The sequence below is a fragment of the Physella acuta genome, unplaced genomic scaffold, assembly GCF_028476545.2.
Source record: "Physella acuta isolate Inbredline_101_S28 unplaced genomic scaffold, ASM2847654v3 ptg001183l, whole genome shotgun sequence".
In the NCBI taxonomy this organism is placed as follows: domain Eukaryota; kingdom Metazoa; phylum Mollusca; class Gastropoda; family Physidae; genus Physella; species Physella acuta.
Genome location: NW_026732700.1, coordinates 364,923 through 385,637, shown reverse-complemented (window position 1 = coordinate 385,637; position 20,715 = coordinate 364,923). Strand labels below are relative to the sequence as shown.

Here is a 20,715-nt window from a genome sequence, read left to right as displayed (position 1 = left end):
GCAGTATTATGCACACTATATTAGGCGTTCATTTGGTGTGCAATTCTTTTTCCACGAGATTTTATTCTATTTTTAAAAGTTTAAGTATTTAAAATTGATTAAAAATCATGTCTATATCCCGAGTTGCCATCCCCTGTTGTTTTATATAAGAATATTCGAGAAAGTTTTGGGGAGATCACTCTCGGTTTATTTTAGTCAGTACAAAAGAAAATCAGCATTAAAATAGTAAGTTAAGTTTATATAGTAGAAAATGTGTAATCTTTCAGTTTAATTTCCGCTATGCAAAGATTTTAACTCTGAGTGAATTTAATTTTAATCGCTTATTATTGATTTAAAAACTTTGGTCCATAAGCTTTTTTTTTTGTTCCAACAAAATGCGGCTAAACATGACGTGCTTAGCCTATTTATATATTTTCAGTACAAAAATCTAAATTTTTGTCTGTAAAATGTTTCTATTTATTTTCTTTACTCATTCCTAGCCCAGGACAAATAATCATTCATTTAAAACATACTTAATGAGTGGGTTTATTTAATTTAAAAATATGTAACGGAATACAGTTAGATCTAAATCGCATATGATCGTTTACGTTTGATTAAGCCGTTTATATATTTTTTTTTTCAAATTTATTTCACACACTTTTTTGGGTCAAAATAGTAGGTTAAGCGCCTATTAATAAGTCTACGTTCAAGATAGCAGTGGCGTAGCGAGGTCGAGTGTCACCCGGTGCGGCACTTAATGGTGTCACCCCCCCCCAGAGGCATAGAGACCCTTCCCAGGGACAAACTTTCAAATTTTCGATTTGCACCCCCTTCCCTCGAGTTTTCGATTTGCACCCCCCCCCCCCTCGAGTTTTCGATTTGCACCCCCCCCCTCAAACTTTCGATTTGCACCCCCCCCTCGAGTTTTTCTCTATATATTTTGCTATTTTTTGCCTTGGTGTCACCCCCCTAAATGGTGTCACCCGGTGCGGTCCGCACCCCCCCCCTCGCTACGCCCCTGCAAGATAGATAACTCCCTAACGGAATCTTTAAAACATCGCATGCTTGTTTTTATTTCTTCATCTTGTGCAATAATTCTAGTTACTTTAAGTATGCCATATCTACAGAGACGAAGATAGGGACAGTTTAAAAAGCTATATAATATGTAGACGTACTTTTGTTCACAAAAGTAAAATGTACTAGAAGTTTATACACATTGTAGAAACAGTGACTTCATCCGAGCTTGTTAAAAAGTAAGTGTGTAGTTGTTCAAGTAAAAAATATATTATTTTGTAGTATAATATAGTTTATCATTTAGTATGAGAAACTTACTTATTGTATCATTTATACTTAGCACTGCATTATTTTATTATTATCTTACGTATGATACTGAATAATGTTGAAGTGTATAAATAAACAAAATGAATATAAACTAAACGGCGACCAATAACCAGGCATAAGCCTACATTTCGGCCGACACAACATACTGCATGTGTTTTTACATATGGGTTTCTACACAGGCTAACAACAATATTGGCGTTTTAAAAGCAGATACATTTCTGTTCTTACCTCCCCTTAGGAAGGCCTAAATAAACTCTGTACTTTTGTATAGAGAAAACGTTGAAGCCTATCTACGGAGCGTTCATGAGATTGCAAATATGGCAAATGTGTATCTGGGCTGTTAGACCTATCCTGTTTCTATATGAGTAGACATATTTTAACGGAGCATTTTTAAACTAACACTCCCATCCCCCACCCCACATACACACACACACATACTAATACGTGTGTCAATCTTTTTACACTCAACATTACCATAGAGAAATAAAGAGTTGGTATATTGGAAGTAAACTAAGGCCTATATTAAATGGTGACTTGACGCATTTTAAACCAGAATGGTTTTTTCTTATCAGTAGCGTAGCCTACTACTTTGTGACTCGTCTGGCTGAGTGTACCCTAAAGCACATTGGCATTTGTAAAAACATAGCAAAAATGAAAAACTTAATACGCTTCTGAGTGTTAGGTAGTAGTTAAATATTCTAAAAGGATGCATGTATAAGCTTTATGAAATGACTTCAAGTTTTTGTATGTTGCTCTTTCACAGTATCACATCTAGATGAAAAATGTATAAAATTTAAAGTTGCAAATGAATTTAGATGCCTTTTTTTTATTAACCGTGAGGCTAAGTAGACCAAAGAACGCACATAGGCATTAAATATACCTGAGTTTGAGTAACGTTAATTATATAACTAAAGTTTATCCAGATCGGCGATAAAGTTCAGCAACTCTAACACAAAGAGGTACTTAATTCCGGGGGATGATAAAGTCGGCTAAGTGGATACTCAATCCCATTTTTCTAAAGAAATGATGAGCATGCACCCGCAGTCGGTGTTACTGTTTTCACTACTATTGTCATGACCACTATATGCATTGAAGGTTTGCGGAAAATATTGTTACTATTACAATCGACTATAGTTTTTATCAATCCGGCAACAATTAGTTGATTGAACAAGAACTCATTTATTTGAACTTATAATGCCTGAATATATCCATCAATACCTGTCAGAACTTATTGTGCTAGAGATTAACAAAAAAAATTAGGCAACAACCAGTTTTCAATAAATTGTAATTTGTGTTTCTATTGTTAGCCTAAAAATATATTTACATTGCATATAAGTTAATTCTTTTAAAACGACTTTATCTCCCATCCCAATATCGCCAATACATGTAGTACACCCAAGCAACACTCATACTGCGATGCTGAACGAAATCATGTTTAACAGTAGCGAGGAACAAACCTGGGACATCTCTACCTTCTGTGATGACCCCTTTTGGGTAATATTTTTTTGGTTACTGTTTAGAGTATCGTTCTTTCTTAGTATATGTTAGCCGTACATAATAAAGTAAACCAGATGTGATATTATATATATATAATATATAATAATATATAATATATATATATATATATATATATATAAATATATATATATATATATATATATATATATATATATATATATATATATATATATATATAAATATATATATATATATATATATATATATATATATATATATATATATATATATATATGTATATGTATATGTATATATATATATATATATATATATATATATATATATATATATATATATATATATATATATATATATCTTCAGGATTCTGTCCTATTCTGGAATAACTCTTGGCCACAAATGACGCGATGCTTCCAGAACACAATCCTATTGCCCCTTCCATGCTACTATGCTATTTTCTCACTGTTTGTGTATATCTGTTGTTTATGGAGGAGAAAGCCAAGTAGTGTGCATTGGGATCTGATGTTTGTTCTAAAACTGGTAAGTTTGGTTTACTTTCACTCAAGATGTCTTACATAATTTGCATCTTAAATTTGAAATATCTCCCTATACTCTTCACAATGTAAAGAATCAGATTTTAAAAAAAAAAATTCATAAAAAACGTTTTAATAACAAGCTTTTATGTAATGATGCACTAAAAAGTAGAAAATAAATAATAGACTACTATTTAAATAACTATAAAGAAAAGCGTGGGTCACTTTAGTATCTATTGGATACCTTTACTAATGTTAAGGAAGACACCCACGCTTTTCTTTATAGTTATTTAAATAGTAGTCTATTATTTATTTTCTACTTTTTAGTGCATCATTACATAAAAGCTTGTTATTAAAACGTTTTTTATGAATTTTTTTTTCAGTACTTTACATGTTTTATTTACAATAGAGTTACATGACTAAAAACCATTGCGCGCCTACTGAACATCACGTTCAGTAGGCGCGCAATGGTTTTTGAACGCAGCCATTACGTGATGGCGCAGCTATTGAAGGTGATGACGCGTGTGGTGTGGTTGGCTAGACATGCCTACTAATTCGGTCCAAATTTTAATTAATTCATAAAAAATTAATTAGGCATCCAATTAAGTCAAATTTAGTTTCAGATTGCATTGTCTTCATGTCTTGACCCACGTGCCAAGTGTGAATCGTATCGGTCAGTAGAAGTTTCCGAATTTTCACTCCTGCGTTTCCGTCTAGACAGACTTACGACTGACGACAGAGGAAGTGAGTTAAATAAAAGCTTGTAAAAATATCCTTATTTATGTAAACAAACTATCTGTTACTAACTGTATTTTGTCATACTAGTAGATCTTATCTTCTTATCGTATTGAAATTTCAGTATAATGTTTTACTTGCCATGATACTATTTGGAGCGCAACCTGGTAAACCCTTAACCATTAGTGTATGGTGATGGATGGTGGGGGGAGGGGGGAAGAATCAATAATCCAATCCAATAGTATATTAGTACAGTTGCTTACTGCCTTCGTTTTGTCACACAATTATTATGGATTTCATAGTGACAAGCATAACAAATGCTCCTTTTTCATATTCCTCACTCTTGATCTCCTCTCAACTATTTCACGCTTGTTAAAATTATCTTTAACAGATCAAACGAACACAACCTAGTTTATTTTTTTTAATTTTTTCCTCTCCTATTTTATAGTGTGTTTGTGGCTTGCTCATAGCTACAGAGATTGTTCCGTGTTTTCTAGTGTCTCAAAGTCTTCTAAGTGGCTCTGACATATACCTCAGTATAATCAAATCTACAACATATGTGAGTATTTGAAGAGTATCTTTTAGTGTTTAATCTTCCCCCCCCCCCATCCCCCGCCCCATACCAGTTTGGTAACATCTTATATGACACTATAAGCATAAAAGATGTTTCAGTGTGTGTATGACTGCTAACACGGAAGTCACAAGTTCGGATTTCGGGATCGAATCCTTAGGACGTCCACGATTCTAGACCAGCAGCCTGGGGGGCGCTTGATATTTTCGGGGGGGGGGGGCTGACTAAATTTTCCTGGGGGGGGGGGAAGGGGCGGGCACTGGTAAAAATATGTTTTCTATACAAATTGCATTTCGTTCAAGGGGGGGAGCGGTATACTGTCTTAACCTCCCCCCCCCCCCCGAAGAGATGTACTTGTCATATCCATAATATATGTGCTACCAGAAAAAAACATTTTCTGATACAGGTGCTAGTTCTGCTCACAGTCATCCTAGAACAAAAATGTTCCGTGTTGCAGTCACCTTTGTTATTTTTGTTCTTCTTACTTCTCTTGTTGACACACGTGGTTCCATTTTACTCCAGGATCATATTACAGGTAAATTGCTAGAAGTTTTATTGTTAAAAAGGAAAGAGTTCTATGAATAAAATCTTAAAAGCAAAATCTACTACAAAGGCTATTTTAATATCTAATTTAATTTTTCGTAAATTTTTAACGAAGTTTTATCATATAAGTTATTAGCCTGGTATTAACTAATCAACACTCGTCATTCCAGGAATATGAGACGAGGGTTGTGTCTTTTGTCATATTTTACTTTAACTTTGGGACCATTTTCTGTGCAGCAGTTCTTTATGGTTTTAATCATAAACATCCATACTTTCAGGTATAGTATGTATTTTCTGGATAGAACTTAAGATAAAGATATATTAACTAACTAATCACAATAAAGCCTACAAAGCTAATCAGAATATTTGATTAATATGTTGCACAGGTATTGTGGTGGAATTCCACACGCTTGATACTGAATGCCACTGTTACAGAACCCGTAGATTCGTTAAAGATGCATGCATCATTTTATTAAAACACTTTTTTTTTAAATTCAGATTTGTGAAAAGCGAAAATATTTGGAAATACCAACTATGTGCATCGATAATTTATAGTAATTATAGGCCTACAGATATTTCTAAATATAACTATGTTGGAGACTAATGTATCAATTTTTCTTTCTTTTCGCTTTTCAGCCCTCGTCAGTAGAAGCCGACGCTCCATTACTTTCCAAGTTCACATTGAACTGGGTGATGGGGTATTCAATGATTCTTTAAAGAATTTAAAAAAAAAAAGAATGATTCGTTTTTGCCACACACACACAAACACATATGGGGTCATCCATACATGACGTCACGCTTTTTTGACGATTTTTACCTCCCCCCTCCCCTCGTCACACGTCGTCACAAAAAGCCAGGACCCCCCCCCCTAAAATGACGTCACAACTCAGCCTACACCCCCCCCTCAAAATTGCAGTTGAATTTTTTTTAAACATCGATATTTTTCCAAAATCTTGTCTGAAATATGTCAAAATAGAGTATTTTAATCACTTCCTATTATAATTTATTAAAACTGTTTTCTAAAACGCTAAATAACGTCTAAAATTCGTTTTCTAACATTTCTTATCTATAAAGCAAAAGTGTGACGTCGCACCATCTGTACCCCCCCCCCCCCCCTCTCTCTCATCACACATCGTCACAAAATTACCTACCCCCCCCCCTCCCCCCTACGAGTGTGACGTCATTTATGGACGACCCCCTATGCCTACGTTTAGTTTGATGGTATTATCAGCATTAATGAAACTTTTAATAATGTTTTATAACAAATTTGAGATTGAGCCAAATTATTGTTATCGTCGAAACTAAATAGGCAAATAGATTCAACAAATATCGATGCTAAATTTTAAGATCTTATAAAATCCAATACATATTTACATTGGTTGAATCACTTGTCGGTTAATATAAAAACAAGCTCTGATAAATAGTTTAATTATTGAACTTATTATAATATATTATATATTATTATAATTTACTTTTCTATTTACATCTATTCTCAAAGTTTAGTAATCAAAGGCTACAAGAAACCACTGACTGACAAAGAAATTTTTTCACTTAAATACAGTGAAAAATCTGGAACAGTTGTACATATATTTCTAAAGAATCTTTCAAAATTCTCCAGACGGTAAATTTTTAAATAAAATTTTTAATATTTAGATACTAGATCTAGATCTAAATCTAGATCAGTGCTTCTTTCAGATTTTTTCTCCGGGGTGGGGGGGGGGGTGGGGGGGGGCGGCGGGGGGCACTTGAAATTCTCCGGTAAGGGGCGGGGGTCGGACATTGGTAGAAGTAGAATTATATATTTTTATGTATAAATTCTGTTTCATTCAAGGGGGGAAGGGGGGGGGGGGGGTAGATCTATATCTAATATCTAGATTCTAGTTCTAAAATCTAGACTAGGTTTACGTGTTCTTTTTTTTTATAACATCTATCAACATAATTCAGTTAGAATTTATAATATTAGAAACCAATATATTTGCATATTTATTTCATTTTTACATTTAGTATTTTATTTGATATAGTATTTTAAAAAATAAACTATTAAATATGTCTAATCTAGTATACTAGTATAGATTCATAGAAGTCATTCAAAAACACAAATTTATATAACCACATGTTTTAATAAAACTGTACACGTTTTGAAATATATAAAGAGCCTCTTATTATTTCCAGTGGTGCCATTGGTGAAAACAACTTTCAACTATTTTTTTCTGAACATAGTAAAACTGTGAGTGCTATATTTAGATCTGGTAGCAACTATCAGGAAAGAGAGCATCAGATTGTGAACACAGTAACTAATGTACCTGATGGAACATGCAAGTCTTCCACTTTGGAGTACAAAAACGTTGGTAGCAAACTGTCAGCAACAGAAACTAGTGAAGCTAACATATCCTCTGATCTCCAAAATGAAAAGGTTTGCTTCCTTCCTTCAGCTGAATCTCTGGAGACCAAAGGATCTGGATTTGTGTTGTGGAAGGTAGGCTTAACATACATTAGAAGGGATTTACAAAAGTAAGTGCACTTATTGAGATTACAATATAAAAAAAGTAAAAATAAAAACAAGTACATTTATTTATCCCTTCATATAAGACATTGTAGTTGGCAATTATGATTAATTTTAAATGATGCAATTAAGTGTTTTTAAAAGTATGGCCTATTTATGAGTTTCTAAATTTATCAGATAATCCTGTGTACATTTTGGAAGCAAGTCCTAAAATGCTGTTTGCTGAGTCATCTGGCTAAAGTTTTTACTCTTCTTTGTCCAGTTTTTCTTAAGTAAGTCTTTTTATATTTCAGTTTTTACATTACACATGTGATACCAATGATACAAAGTTTCTTAAGTAAATGAAAATGGTTTTGAAAAGCCAGCTACAATAAAGTTACCATTTTGGACTCTACAGTCAATATGGCAGATAAAGTTGATTTCACCTATTCAAGAGCCCTACACTAGATTTTTAAGTTATCTGTTGTGCTCTCTTGTTCTAAACTTTGTCATAGCTTTTAAATTACATGAAGATAATACAATCTGGTATTGATGGTTGTTAAAAAAATTACCATTTTAAAAATAACTATCCATGGTTATATAGAGGCCTACTTTAAAATAATTGTTACATGTTTTTCCCTAGGTTGTTTATAGATTTTTCAATGGCTGAGGATGAGCCAGTCTGGCATGGCTATTTGTTGGCAACAGCTCTGTTTTTGTCATCAGTTCTGTCACAAATCATCTATGAGAGCTACATCTTCCAATGCAACCTAACAACAATACGAGTTAGAGCAGCTCTTGTATCTGCTATTTATAGGAAGGTGTGGATAGTATATTCAGCTTGTTTTCTTATAAAATTAATATTGTATTGTGTTTTAAAATTTTAAGTTGAGCATTGTAAAATATTATTTTAATTGTAGGTCCATTTAGATGTGCCCCCTAAGCATGGGGCCATTACTTGGAGTTTGGTTTAGTCCCTAGACAAATACAGAACGTACAATGTCCAAAGATCTCTTGAAAAAAAACTCATTTTTTTTATTCAGCAGTGATTAGGGCTGCCAACTTGTATTATTTTTGTCACCCTAATTTTTTTTTCAATTTTGACATGTTTGTTACAATACTACAGTTATGCCTAAAAAGTTTTGCTTTTGATGTCTGTAAAAAATAAAAATTGATATCAGTATTAATAATAATTTGTATATTTTTTTCTTGATGCAACCTTTGTTTCATACTCAAGAACTTTACATTCAACCTATTAAATTAAAGCAGTATTATCCTTTACAATTTAATTTACTTCATTAACAACTCTCCCCTTTCTATCCTTTATCTATTGTTTAAACTTTCTCTGACACAGCAGATGTGCTATGGACAGTTTAAAAAGTTACAAACAAACGCAATGATAAAATAAAATTGATAATGAATTTTTAATTATTTTTTTTGGGGTTATGCAGCAATTCTTTAGTATGCAAAAATTGTCTTAATATTAAATTTGTTTGTAAAAAATACGAATATTTCAAAAGCATATGAATCCATTGATTAAACACTTGGCTTATAGTTAACTTGATTGCATTTATGTATTTTAAAATTTTATTTTAAGATTTTGTCACTGGGCACAGAAGCAAGACAAGCTATGTCATCAGGGGAAGTAATTCAACTGATCACAAAGGATGTTGACACTGTGTATATAATGCTTGATGAGGGTTTCTTTATGATTGAGGCACCATTAGATTTTTTGGTTGGACTGATCATGATATACTACACTGTTGGGGTTGCTATGTTTGCAGGTAGATTTATATATGTTTACCATGTGAACAAAGATTACCAAACAAATTTAAATAATTTATATTAAGTTATCCTTTGGGAACTGATTATCCATAGGGCTTATAAAATTGGGTTTGCCTATTTCTCTGGTATGTTCTATTACCAACCACCTTTACTTTCTTTAATAAGAGCCAGATACCCATCTTATGTTAAGAATTAGTACTAAAAATACTAAAATAAGAAATATTGTAAAATTTATCTTAAACTAAAAATTACAATGTACAAGTCGAGAATTTTAATTTTTTGTGAAAATAATAAAAATAGTTCATTAAGCTGCTAATAATAAACACACTAAATATGAGATTAAACTATTTGTATACAAAATAAAAACTCACATCAAATTTTACAAACATAAATTATTAACATTTTAAAAAAAACAACCATTGGCTTATATAGTAAAATCTTTATTACACAATATGCAAATACATCTTCAGCACTTGGCACATTGGCTTTTCTCTTCATTCTAAAACTGATTGGTTCCCGCTTACAACTTCGGTGTGAGGAAGAATTAAGGGAAGCAGCAGATAAGAGAATGAAAATAACATCCCAAGTTTTTGCTGGGATCAAGGTAAATTGTATGGCTAACTTGATTTTGGGCGATTATCAAGCTTACAACAGTTACAATTGTTTTTAGACTACTGTTGATTTGGATAGCAAATTTTTAGGTTTAGTTATGTTAGAATATTCATATTATTGATAATTGAGTGACAAATAATTTTTAAACAAATTGTTTTTTTTTATTACTTAAAATTTAAAACTTTAAATTAAAGAAATAGTCAATTAATGCTATGTCAAATCCACAATTTTTAGGCTTTAAAACTTTATGCATGGGAGGAAGCATTTAAGTCCCAGATGAACAATATAAGGAGAGATGAACTAAAAGCTGTGTTCAAATTCCATTGTTTAAGATTGGCTACAAGCTTTGCATGGACTGGAGGTTTCTTTTGGGTTTGTTTCTTTAAAAGAAAAATTATATAGTTACCAGTTTTATTAATTTTATTTTGCCTCTAATTTAATTGTATGTACCATGTAATTGTCTTGTTTCATTTAGTTAATTATACTTTTCATTTCCAGCTGCCTTTCTTCACCTTTCTGACCTACATCCTTGTTGACCAAGAAAATTACCTTAATGCATCAGTGGTGTTTGTCACTATATCCTACCTTGGCATAGTTCGTAGAGCAATTACTTATTTTGGTTACAGTTTGGACTATGTTATTGCTGTGAGTAACTTGGTTATACATTTAATAAACTTTTTTAAAGCATTATTTTTTGTTGCAATATAATCAAGTTTGTGTGCAATACTGTTTATACAAAGTGAACTGTGTTGCATTTGTGTTGTTCATAATTCATTACTTTGACTGATGTGTTTATTTACATTTCTGCTTAGGGATTTGTGTCATCAAGACGTTTAATGAACTTTTTAGAATCAAAAGATATGGAGAAGCCACCAGTGGATAATTTTTCCTCTAATTTAACTGAAAGTAAGTTAATTATAAACAGTATAGGCCTAATAAACTAATCTGGTGATTTAGTTTTAAGGAAAGGCATAAAGCAAATATATTTATCTTGAAGCCAATATAATAATAATATGTAAAAAGTGTATTTTGAAATAAAAAAAATCAAATTCTTGAAAGAATGTGAATGAATTATATTTTTCAGATGATGCCATCTTTATATCTAATGGAAATTTTGGATGGACAACAAATTCTGAAGCTACCCTAAAAAAGTATTTTGACAATTTTGACTTGGCGGTTTGTTTTACGAGGTTACTAATTACTAGGCCTATTTATCTACAATTTTTTAAAAATGTTTAAAATATTTTATTTTTGTTATTCCAGCATTTGTTTACAAGTCCCAAAGGGTAGTCTTGTAGCTGTTGTGGGTATGGTAGGAAGTGGCAAGTCTTCACTTCTATCTGCTATCTTGGGAGAGATGGTTGTACATAGTGGACATGTTAACAAACAGGTCAGAAATACATGTCTATATTTATTAAATTATTAATTAAATTCATACCTTCAGTTTCTTAAAAAACTTAGTAGGTGACTTTTCTTGAGTAAATTGAAGTGAATTTGTTTCATTTGTTTATTTTTAAAAACTTTGAAGAAAATTGTATGTTTTTTTTTTCATATTTGTATTGGAACTTACAGCATTTGTGCAAGCTTATAATTATATCTTCAGAACTTTAATAAAATAACATCTAATCACCAGGGCACCATTGGGTATATACCACAAGAAGCGTGGATACAACATAACACATTGAGAGAAAATATTCTGTTTGGGTCTGAGGTGAGAGATGATGAGTACTCTGAAGTCATTAAGGCATGTGCCTTGGGACCTGACCTGGAGGTTCTTCCCTCTGGTGATGACACAGAAATTGGAGAAAATGTAAGTCGGCTGTTTAAAAAAACTGTTATCAGTTCATTTTTTTCTAACTTTTAAAGTATCATGCTTTTAAGTACACACAGATTTAGAAAATAAAATATCGTTAGATACAATAGAAGTGTTGTTTAATGAGTTTAAGAGATTTCAGGAGTAGAAAATAATCATTTTAAAAGTTTATCATTGTTATGAAATATATGCACACTGATTGTAAGTTTGTTTTACTTGCTGAAGTCTAAAGTTATTACTTTTTCTAACTTTGAGATACATGTTGTTTTTTTTAAATTTGATACGGTTATTTTTATGCAGGGCATAAATTTGAGTGGAGGTCAGAAGCAGAGGGTCAGCCTGGCCAGAGCTGTGTACCACAAGAGTGATATCTACCTTCTAGATGACCCACTCAGTGCTGTAGACAGTCATGTAGGCAGGCACATATTTGATCATGTGATTGGTAAAAATGGACTTCTAAAAAATAAGGCAAGTTAGAATATGACGCAACTAATTATTTAAACATGTTATTTCACAGCATTGTTTTAACCTCTTCTGAACAGTCTTATTTATCAAGCTTTTTTTGTAGATTATATTATCTCACTTCATAATTTCGATTTACAATGAACAGTATAATCTATAAACCCAGGAAATTAAAAGCTACTACAAACATGTTGGTGATATAAACTCTATAACTAACAATAGCACAGTTGAATTAAAATTTACAAACCTTGTCTGTTTGAAGCCATGCAATTCCAATTTTAAATATGATAAAGTGTTTATGTTTGACAATAAAAATATTTTCTTAAATTATTTCCAACAGACAAGAGTTCTAGTAACTCATGGATTGCAATGGTTGCCAGAAGTTGACAGAGTGTTTGTCATGACAGATGGGCAGTGTACAGAACAGGGATCATTTGAAGAACTCATGTCACATAATGGCCCCTTTTCTCAGTTCTTGTCTCAGTATCTCTCTCAACAACAGGCACAAACAGAGAGGGTTAAAATCAGGGATGTAAATGTAAACTTGAAAGATGAAGAAGAATCAGTCTCTATTATTGAACTTGAAAATGGTAATAAGCTATATTTGTTTACACCATATCATTTTGTTGTACAAAATCACAACTTTTTCTATCTCATAAAAGATTGAATAGTCAATTAAATATTAAATATTATTTATTTTCAGAAGAAGCTAGAAAAGATATCATTAAAAGGCTTGTCTCAAGTGATACTATCAAAGAAAATGACCTTGAACTTAAAAAGTAGGTTTAAAAAAAAATTGAGACTGTATTATAGAATTTCATTGTTTGGAATTTATTTTATTAAAATGTTATGTCCAGTTTATCTTACATAAGTATTGTATCATTAGTGCCCACTCACTGAGAAACTAATGAACCATGCTGTCTCATCAAATCAGATTCATTTTGGTAAATATTTTAAAAATACATGTTTCAATGTAAAATAGGCATTTTGAAGACAACAAGCAAACCACGTTTGTAAAACAACTGAGTATGAAAGCTGTGGAAGCTGAAGAATTTGATGTGTCATCTAAACTAATCCAGGAGGAAGAGATTGCAAGTGGCAGGGTAATAGTTATTTCTTTTATTTTGGAACTTATGTGTTTGAGAAAGCATATAGTCCCTGATGAACAATATAATGAGATGATCCAAGAGCCCAGTTTATATTCGGTCACAACCTTTTGCATGCACTGCAGGTTTCTTTAAGATTTGTGTTTTTAATTAAAAACTTAAAATATGTTATAAAATTTATATAACATTGAGAATTTTCAAATTATAATATTTCTTGTTCCAACTGTGTGTATGTCTTAAACAGTAGCCTTTTCCTATTCCAGTAAATATAATTCCTATTTCTACAAATTATATTCCATCGTTTTTAACATAAACCTTTTTTATAAATAATAGTTAGTACTGTCCATTGTATGTTGTTGCAATCACAAAAGAAACATTATTTAAAAGACGCAGCATTGTTAGAGAATTTCTTCAATGCATTACCAAGTGTGACCTTGTTTTCTTAACCTGTGTTACTTAAATAATAAAAATGCTGGTGCTGTATTTCTTGGATCCTAGTTATTGGTGTGTAGAATTTCCACACTACGTCCAGGATGTCACCCCTTCATTATTTACTTTATTCATAGAGAAACCATACTTGGAGTATACTCAACAACCTCCCAAAGTTTCATTGGAAGTTTGATGTAGTAATGCATGAAAGACAGACAGAAAGACACACATATATTCATTAATATATAGATTGCAATATATCCCTGAACCTATTTTTTTTAAATATGTGTTTTCTAGGTCAGCTGGTCAGTGTACACATCATTCTGGAAGTCCATGGGCTATTTTTCTATTTCTGTAATGAGTCTGCTGTTCCTCTCCTGTTTTGTTTTTGAACTGGTGGCTGGATTTTGGTTATCCTACTGGGTGGACAGCCCACTACTCAACAATCATTCTCTACCTGCTCATAGTCCAGAGAGGCATGCTGAGAATATCTATTATGTGTCTATTTATAGCATATGGGGCATACTAGAGAGTAAGTAGTACTTCAGTAAAATTTGAAATATTTTTAATACTCTGGTCTATAAATTGAATATATTAACTGTGAAATATTTAGATGAAAATGAATTTTTATATCTGTCTATTTCAGCTGTAGCGGTGATTATATTTACCATAATAAAATCATTTCGACATAGACATGTAGCAAGAAAAACTTATGAGCTGTTAATCAACAGCATTTTGACTAGTCCAATTCAATTCTTTGATACCACACCAATTGGAAGAATCTTGTCAAGGTATTTGCTAACTAAACACAAACATTGCATAAGCCTAATTTTTAAATAATGTTAAGCATTGATTCACATTGACATGGCTACTAACACTATGATTTTCTTCCTTAATGCCTGCTTCAAAAGGACTTCCCTTAAAAGAGGTCCCGTTGATAAATAAAGATTTATATGTTTGGAAAGTCCTATTACTTAATTGATGTTTTAAATATTATTTAAATTTTTTAATATTTAAAATATCAAATTTCACCAATTGTTGATGTGATTTAGACTAAGAGCTACACAAATTTAATAATGCAATTATCAATTATATCTAAAATGTAAGCCAATTGGTTAAGAATAGTATAAGATCCCTACCATTATAAAGTCCCTACCAGCATAATGAGGCATTCTGTGACCAATTTTATTACATTGTTCTATTATTAGAATCTCAAGTGATATGGGTGTAGTAGACCTGACTCTGATATTATGGATGGAAATCTGGCTTCATTCAATCTTTTCTATTTTCTGTATGATTGTTGCTATCATTATCAATATGCCAGTATACCTTGCTGTAATAATTCCCGTTGTGCTCTTATTTTACTTTATTGAGGTAAATTTTAGATTTCCAGTAATTATTATTAATATAAATAAACTAAAATTCTGGAATATGTTGGCTGATTTTCAATTGAAATTGGACTCTTGTTTATATATAATAAAACATAAATGGTCCTAAGTTTGCAATTAGTAGGTCTATTTTGCACAATTGATTATGTACAATAAATGTCCTTATATAAATTGATATACATGGACAAGTAAAAGATATATTACTTTTTCAGAAACTTTATTTGCCAACATCGTGCCAGTTACGAAGGTTGGAGAGAAAGGGGTTGTCACCCATCCTAAGTCACACAAGTGAATCCTTTGCTGGTAGGAGTGTTATATGTGCTTTTAGAGAAGAGGAAAGATTCATCAAGGAATCTGAGGAGAAGGTGGACTTTTTCCAGCAGAAAACTTACACAAGTATGGCTTGTGAAAGGTAATTCATGCTTGGGAAATAGGCATTCATTTGTTAACATTACATGTTACATAAAAATGCATTAATATTAAATTATTTGATTTCTAATATTAAGCAAGATATTAGCGAGGGGTAAAATAAAGTTTAAAAACACAGCAGCATTTTTTTCTAGAGTGGACTAGAACCAAAAACTGTAACATCTATTTTCCAATTGTTGGGTATATATATTAGGGATTAGTAGTAGTTATGCTTGATCATTTATCAATTCCTGGTAAATAGTAACAGAGTTAGAGCTTTATACTTTGTTCAGACACATTTTTATAGAAAATGATGAGCTTGAATTATATTATTCCAGATGGCTATCAATTCGTTTGGGTGTTATAAGTGATGTCTTAGTTTTGATTGCTGGGATACTCTGTGTGGCTTATCATGATCAACTTTCTCCTGGGCTCATTGGTCTTTCAATGAGCATGGCATTAACAGTAAGTTTAGGTTTACTTCTTTACAACTTATTTCTTTAAAAGTAGGATTGTCATTTAGTTAATAAAATAATGCTTTCTATCGTTACAGTCAAATATGTCTTTGTTCCTAGGTAACAGGAAATATGCAGCTGCAAGTAAGAGTAGCAAGTCTTCTTGAGATGGATATTGTTTCTGTTGAGAGAATTCTTCAATACATTAATTTACCATCTGAAGTAAGACTTATGCTATTCACAGATTTCTAAAGAAGACAATTTTTGAACTATTATTAACTCTTCATTTTATCTAACATATCAAACTAGTAACCTACTAATAATATATAACACTACCTGTTTTTAAATTATTGTATGTGAATGTTTACAGGCACCTCGCCATTTGCCATGCCCTGGTTACACCCAGCAATGGCCTCAGACAGGAGATATAATCTTTAAAGATGTTTGTGTACAATACAGAAAGGGGTTGGATTTGGTTCTTAAGAAAATAAGTTTTCATGTTCAAGATGGTGAAAAGGTATGTATCTCCTCACAGAGGAAAGGTGTTTTTAACACACTTAAACATAGTAATTATTAACACTTTTTAAAAAAAGTTTTTAAAATCTAGTTCGAAGCTATGCTTATAGATAATAATAATATACTAATGTTGATTATAATGTATATCAGTAGAAAAGGACATTAAATTATTATAGATTGAATTTTAATCCCTTATCTTGATAAGAATAGAACTTTAAAATAATTTATCTCCTGTTCTACTCAAATCTTGATTTTGTTTGTTTTGCTGCTAATGAAATGGTTTATAGATGACTGATACTTTTTAGCGCAATTTCCATTCTGGAGAATTGCGTTTATTAACTCGTCTTTTCTGGGAATGGATGGATGTGTTTTCGCAGCTTTAAGTCGTATCTCCTCCTCAACGAAGCAATATCGAGGACTAGTTCTAAAGCAAATTTGTTAAGCAAGTTCCGAGGATGATAGTGGGCCAAAAAAATTCCCGGAATTCCTTCCTGGATTTCACGGAAAAGCCAAAAAACCTCGAAAAAATGCAGTTTTTAGCCCATATCTCGGCAACCAGAACACTTAGCGACTTGAAACATTTACCAATCGATTCCTGTCATAATTTAGAACAATATTGCCGAAGAAAGTTTTCAAAAATATCCTTTCGTTCTGTCACAAATTTTAAAATTACATAAACACCTACAAACCGATCGTTCTCCTAGCTTGAACGCACCCCAGCATTATACGTCAGAGCTATTTTTAGATAACATAAGGAAATTGTGCTAAAATTGTCACTAGACTTTTCAATTAACTTGTTTAACAGGTAGGAATTGTAGGGAGAACAGGTGCTGGAAAATCATCCCTTCTCTTAACTCTGTTTCGATTGGTCGAGCCCTGTGATGGACAAATCTTTATTGATGGTTTGGATATTAGTAAACTTGGTCTCTATGATCTCAGACAGAAGTTAACTATTTTACCTCAGGTAAGTTGGGCTAAATCAAAATGGTAACATACATTCTGGCTTTATCTGTTAAAATTATGATACAAATTATTTTTATTTTAAATTCATATTTAACTCTTATTTTATTATTGTATCACATAATTATTCATCTGTTAAAATTGTAATTCAAATAATTTTTGTTTTGAATTTCACATTTTACTTTTATTCCATAATTTTCCCTGTTTATTGTTTATATTTAAGGACCCAGTGTTGTTTACTGGTACTCTGAGGACCAACTTAGACCCTTTTGATGAATTTCAAGAAAAAGAAATATGGACATCACTAGAACATTGTCATCTCAAATCTTTTGTGAAGAACTTACCAGAAGGGCTGGACTATGAAGTTGGGGAAGGAGGTACAAATTTGAGGTAAAAATATATCCTATATATCTAAAAAAATATACTGCTTTAATTTAATTAATTTGTAAGTTATTAATAGAAATCCTTATATTTTTAAAGATATGTTAAGAAAAATATTTTAATAATTTCATTTTTTTTTAAAGTATTGGCCAAAGACAGCTTGTATGTTTGGGGAGGGCGTTGCTAAGGAAAACAAAAATCTTGGTGCTGGATGAAGCCACAGCAGCTGTGGATGTAGAGACAGATGAACTGATTCAAAAGACAATCAGGTCTGAGTTCCAGGGCTGTACTGTGTTAACCATTGCACATAGGCTCAACACTGTCATGGATTACGACAGGTGAATACATTTTTATTTTACCCAATAATTTTCTATGGCAATAACCCTGAAATTTTTTGCTAAATCATTAATTTATAGTGAAAGAAAAGCTATTAATAGTTTACCTAAATATAAAAGGAATGTACAAAATAATTTTAAAAAAACTATGCCTTGATTACTTTCATTATTATCACATTAATAAACTAATTTTTTTCATCTTCAGAATTTTGGTTCTAGACAAGGGGAGAGTATCAGAGTTTGATTCCCCAGCTGTTTTACTGAATGATGTCAACTCTTTGTTTTACAAGATGTCAGCAGAGTCACAAGCATTGAGATTAAAAAATTCTTAGGCACAAGCTTCTTCTCTCATAACCTTCTTAATGCTTACATGTCTCTAAATAATTTGTTAATTAAAATGAAATAATATTTGACAACTTTATTTTTAAAAGTAACAATGTTTTATCAGATTAACCAAGACATTTTTTGCAATGATCTGTTGTTTTTTAAAAGCTATTAAAATCTAAGATAAATTAAAGATCTGTGCATAAATGCAACACAAATGTTTTTTTCTAAATCCTGGTTCATTTTTCAGAGAGATTAGCACAAAAAAAGACACATTTCTAAAAAGTTGTCTGATAATTTTTTTTTAATCTAGGTCACAATGGATATATAAAAGTAATGCCAGCACAATGTTTCAAACATTATTATCATATTAAGGAACTACTTTTACTCATCTTCAGAATTTTGGTTCTAGACAAGGGGAGAGTATCAGAGTTTGATTCCCCTGCTGTTTTACTGAATGATGTCAACTCTTTGTTTTACAAGATGTCAGCAGAGTCACAAGCATTGAGATTAAGAAGTTCTTAGGCACAAGTGCATACTATTTATTTCTTAATGTTAATTTTTGATACAAATTTCTCAAAAAGAAATTATTAAGTAAGCTATCATTCCAATTAAAGTAACATTCTTTGTTTTAATCTGCTCCATATTTACAGTCATATTTAATAAAATATTGAGTTTTGTAAAATAAAAAATGTTTGTTCAAAACATAGGCACAAAAGAAATTTTAAAACATAGGTTAAACCTGGAAAATAAGCATTATCATTTGTTGTACTTCAAATAAAACATATGTTGCATGTTGTCATCCATCATATCTTTATAATATAGGTCTATTTATGTAAATGTTTAAAAAAATGTATGCATTACAACAACACAATTTTTTATTTAGGCATTGTTTTGTTTACATTATGTTTACCTGTATAACATGTAATCTGACTTGTTTTTAAACTGCTATTTTACACACACAAAATTACACACAAGTTTTATTTATAAATGTTAATATTACATTTTAATGTAATTATTGTGCATTTCTTAATTTGTCCGCTATAGAGAACAGGTATTGTCAACCAAAGGTTACATGACTATTTAATTTTAAAACAGTATTCTTTTCTTCAAACAATTTTGACATATTTATAAATATTTTTTCTTTAAAACAAAAGAAATAAAATCTATAAAACCAATATTTTGATTTGCTTATTTGTTTAGTTTGTGAAAAGTTCAGATTTGGTTAGTTTGCAACTATAACATTTTTAAAGCACTTAAACTATTTCTTCAGCATCAAAGATAATACTTTTTTTCAGTCATGTTTTAATTCAACAGATGTTTACAAAAATTGATAACACAAAATTATTTTACCAGTTGGTTAACTAATTTTTAAATTTAATTTTACAAGTTGTTCTTTAGATATATGTATGAACCACAATTTGTTTGTTGAGATATTTTCATTACTTGAGCTGAGGCTTTCATATCTAGATATCTAATATGCACAACTTTACAGTAGGAGCAATATTTTTTAAAATTAATGCTCATACGAACAGCAAGAATTTGCATTTGTTGATGAATTACAATGAACATAAGGCAGAAGATCGAAGCTTCGATTATCCAGGGACACGGTGGCACATGACGTTTGTTGACCAAAATGAACTAGGGACCGTACTTGGCGCCCCTTCGGTGGTGTATTTGATGGCACCCGAGAGCGCCCAATGTTACTCTGGGCGGTCGCCGAGGTGCGGTAGCGGGGACAAACCCGCGCTATAAATACGATCCAAGAAACAGTGTTAGAAAACAAGGTCACGCATCTAAAAATACATCATTGGTGACGCACTGGTAAAATCCTCTTAAAATATTGACAATGTAAACACGTGCTGTCTAAATGCCACGATATTCAAATGAGAAAAGATGCATGTTAAAGTAAGTTTGGACAACGTATTGGGGTGGGGGTTGAGGACGTGTTGTGCAGACATGGGGTATATAATAGATTGACGACAGAAGCCTGTGGTTGTATATAACACATTTAATGGGTCTAACTACATCACGATGGTAACACACAGAGAGGACGGAAGGAAGTACATAAGGGACATCAC

At 31.6% G+C, this 20,715-nt stretch overlaps 1 protein-coding gene and 1 long non-coding RNA gene across 2 annotated transcripts; both read left to right on the top strand.

Moving 5' to 3' along the window:
* The first annotated feature begins 4,511 nt into the window (after positions 1–4,511).
* On the top strand, positions 4,512–5,387 carry LOC131956895 (uncharacterized). Its single transcript, XR_009389006.1, has 3 exons — positions 4,512–4,623; positions 5,042–5,170; positions 5,349–5,387. It is a non-coding gene; the product is annotated as an uncharacterized LOC131956895 (long non-coding RNA).
* Positions 5,388–9,330: 3,943 nt separating this feature from the next.
* Positions 9,331–18,659, top strand: LOC131956911 (multidrug resistance-associated protein 1). Its single transcript, XM_059321542.1, has 23 exons — positions 9,331–9,444; positions 9,916–10,049; positions 10,292–10,429; positions 10,556–10,702; positions 10,870–10,963; positions 11,142–11,208; positions 11,321–11,447; positions 11,691–11,867; positions 12,171–12,338; positions 12,673–12,922; positions 13,036–13,111; positions 13,315–13,435; positions 14,165–14,399; positions 14,514–14,658; positions 15,076–15,241; positions 15,468–15,667; positions 16,002–16,128; positions 16,239–16,340; positions 16,489–16,635; positions 17,440–17,598; positions 17,818–17,984; positions 18,119–18,313; positions 18,516–18,659. Exons 1-23 carry the CDS (start codon positions 9,348–9,350, stop codon positions 18,640–18,642), a joined length of 3,366 nt encoding a protein of 1,121 aa, XP_059177525.1. The 5' UTR covers positions 9,331–9,347; the 3' UTR covers positions 18,643–18,659.
* Positions 18,660–20,715: the final 2,056 nt, after the last annotated feature.

Bases quoted from the DNA above. Each gene is read 5' to 3' on its own strand.
- LOC131956911 (XM_059321542.1), top strand. From the start codon at position 9,348: ATGCTTGATGAGGGTTTCTTTATGATTGAGGCACCATTAGATTTTTTG. The intron at 10,050-10,291 runs GTAAATTGTATG...CACAATTTTTAG, and splicing joins AAGTTTTTGCTGGGATCAAG to GCTTTAAAACTTTATGCATG. The intron at 15,242-15,467 runs GTAAATTTTAGA...TTACTTTTTCAG, and splicing joins TCTTATTTTACTTTATTGAG to AAACTTTATTTGCCAACATC.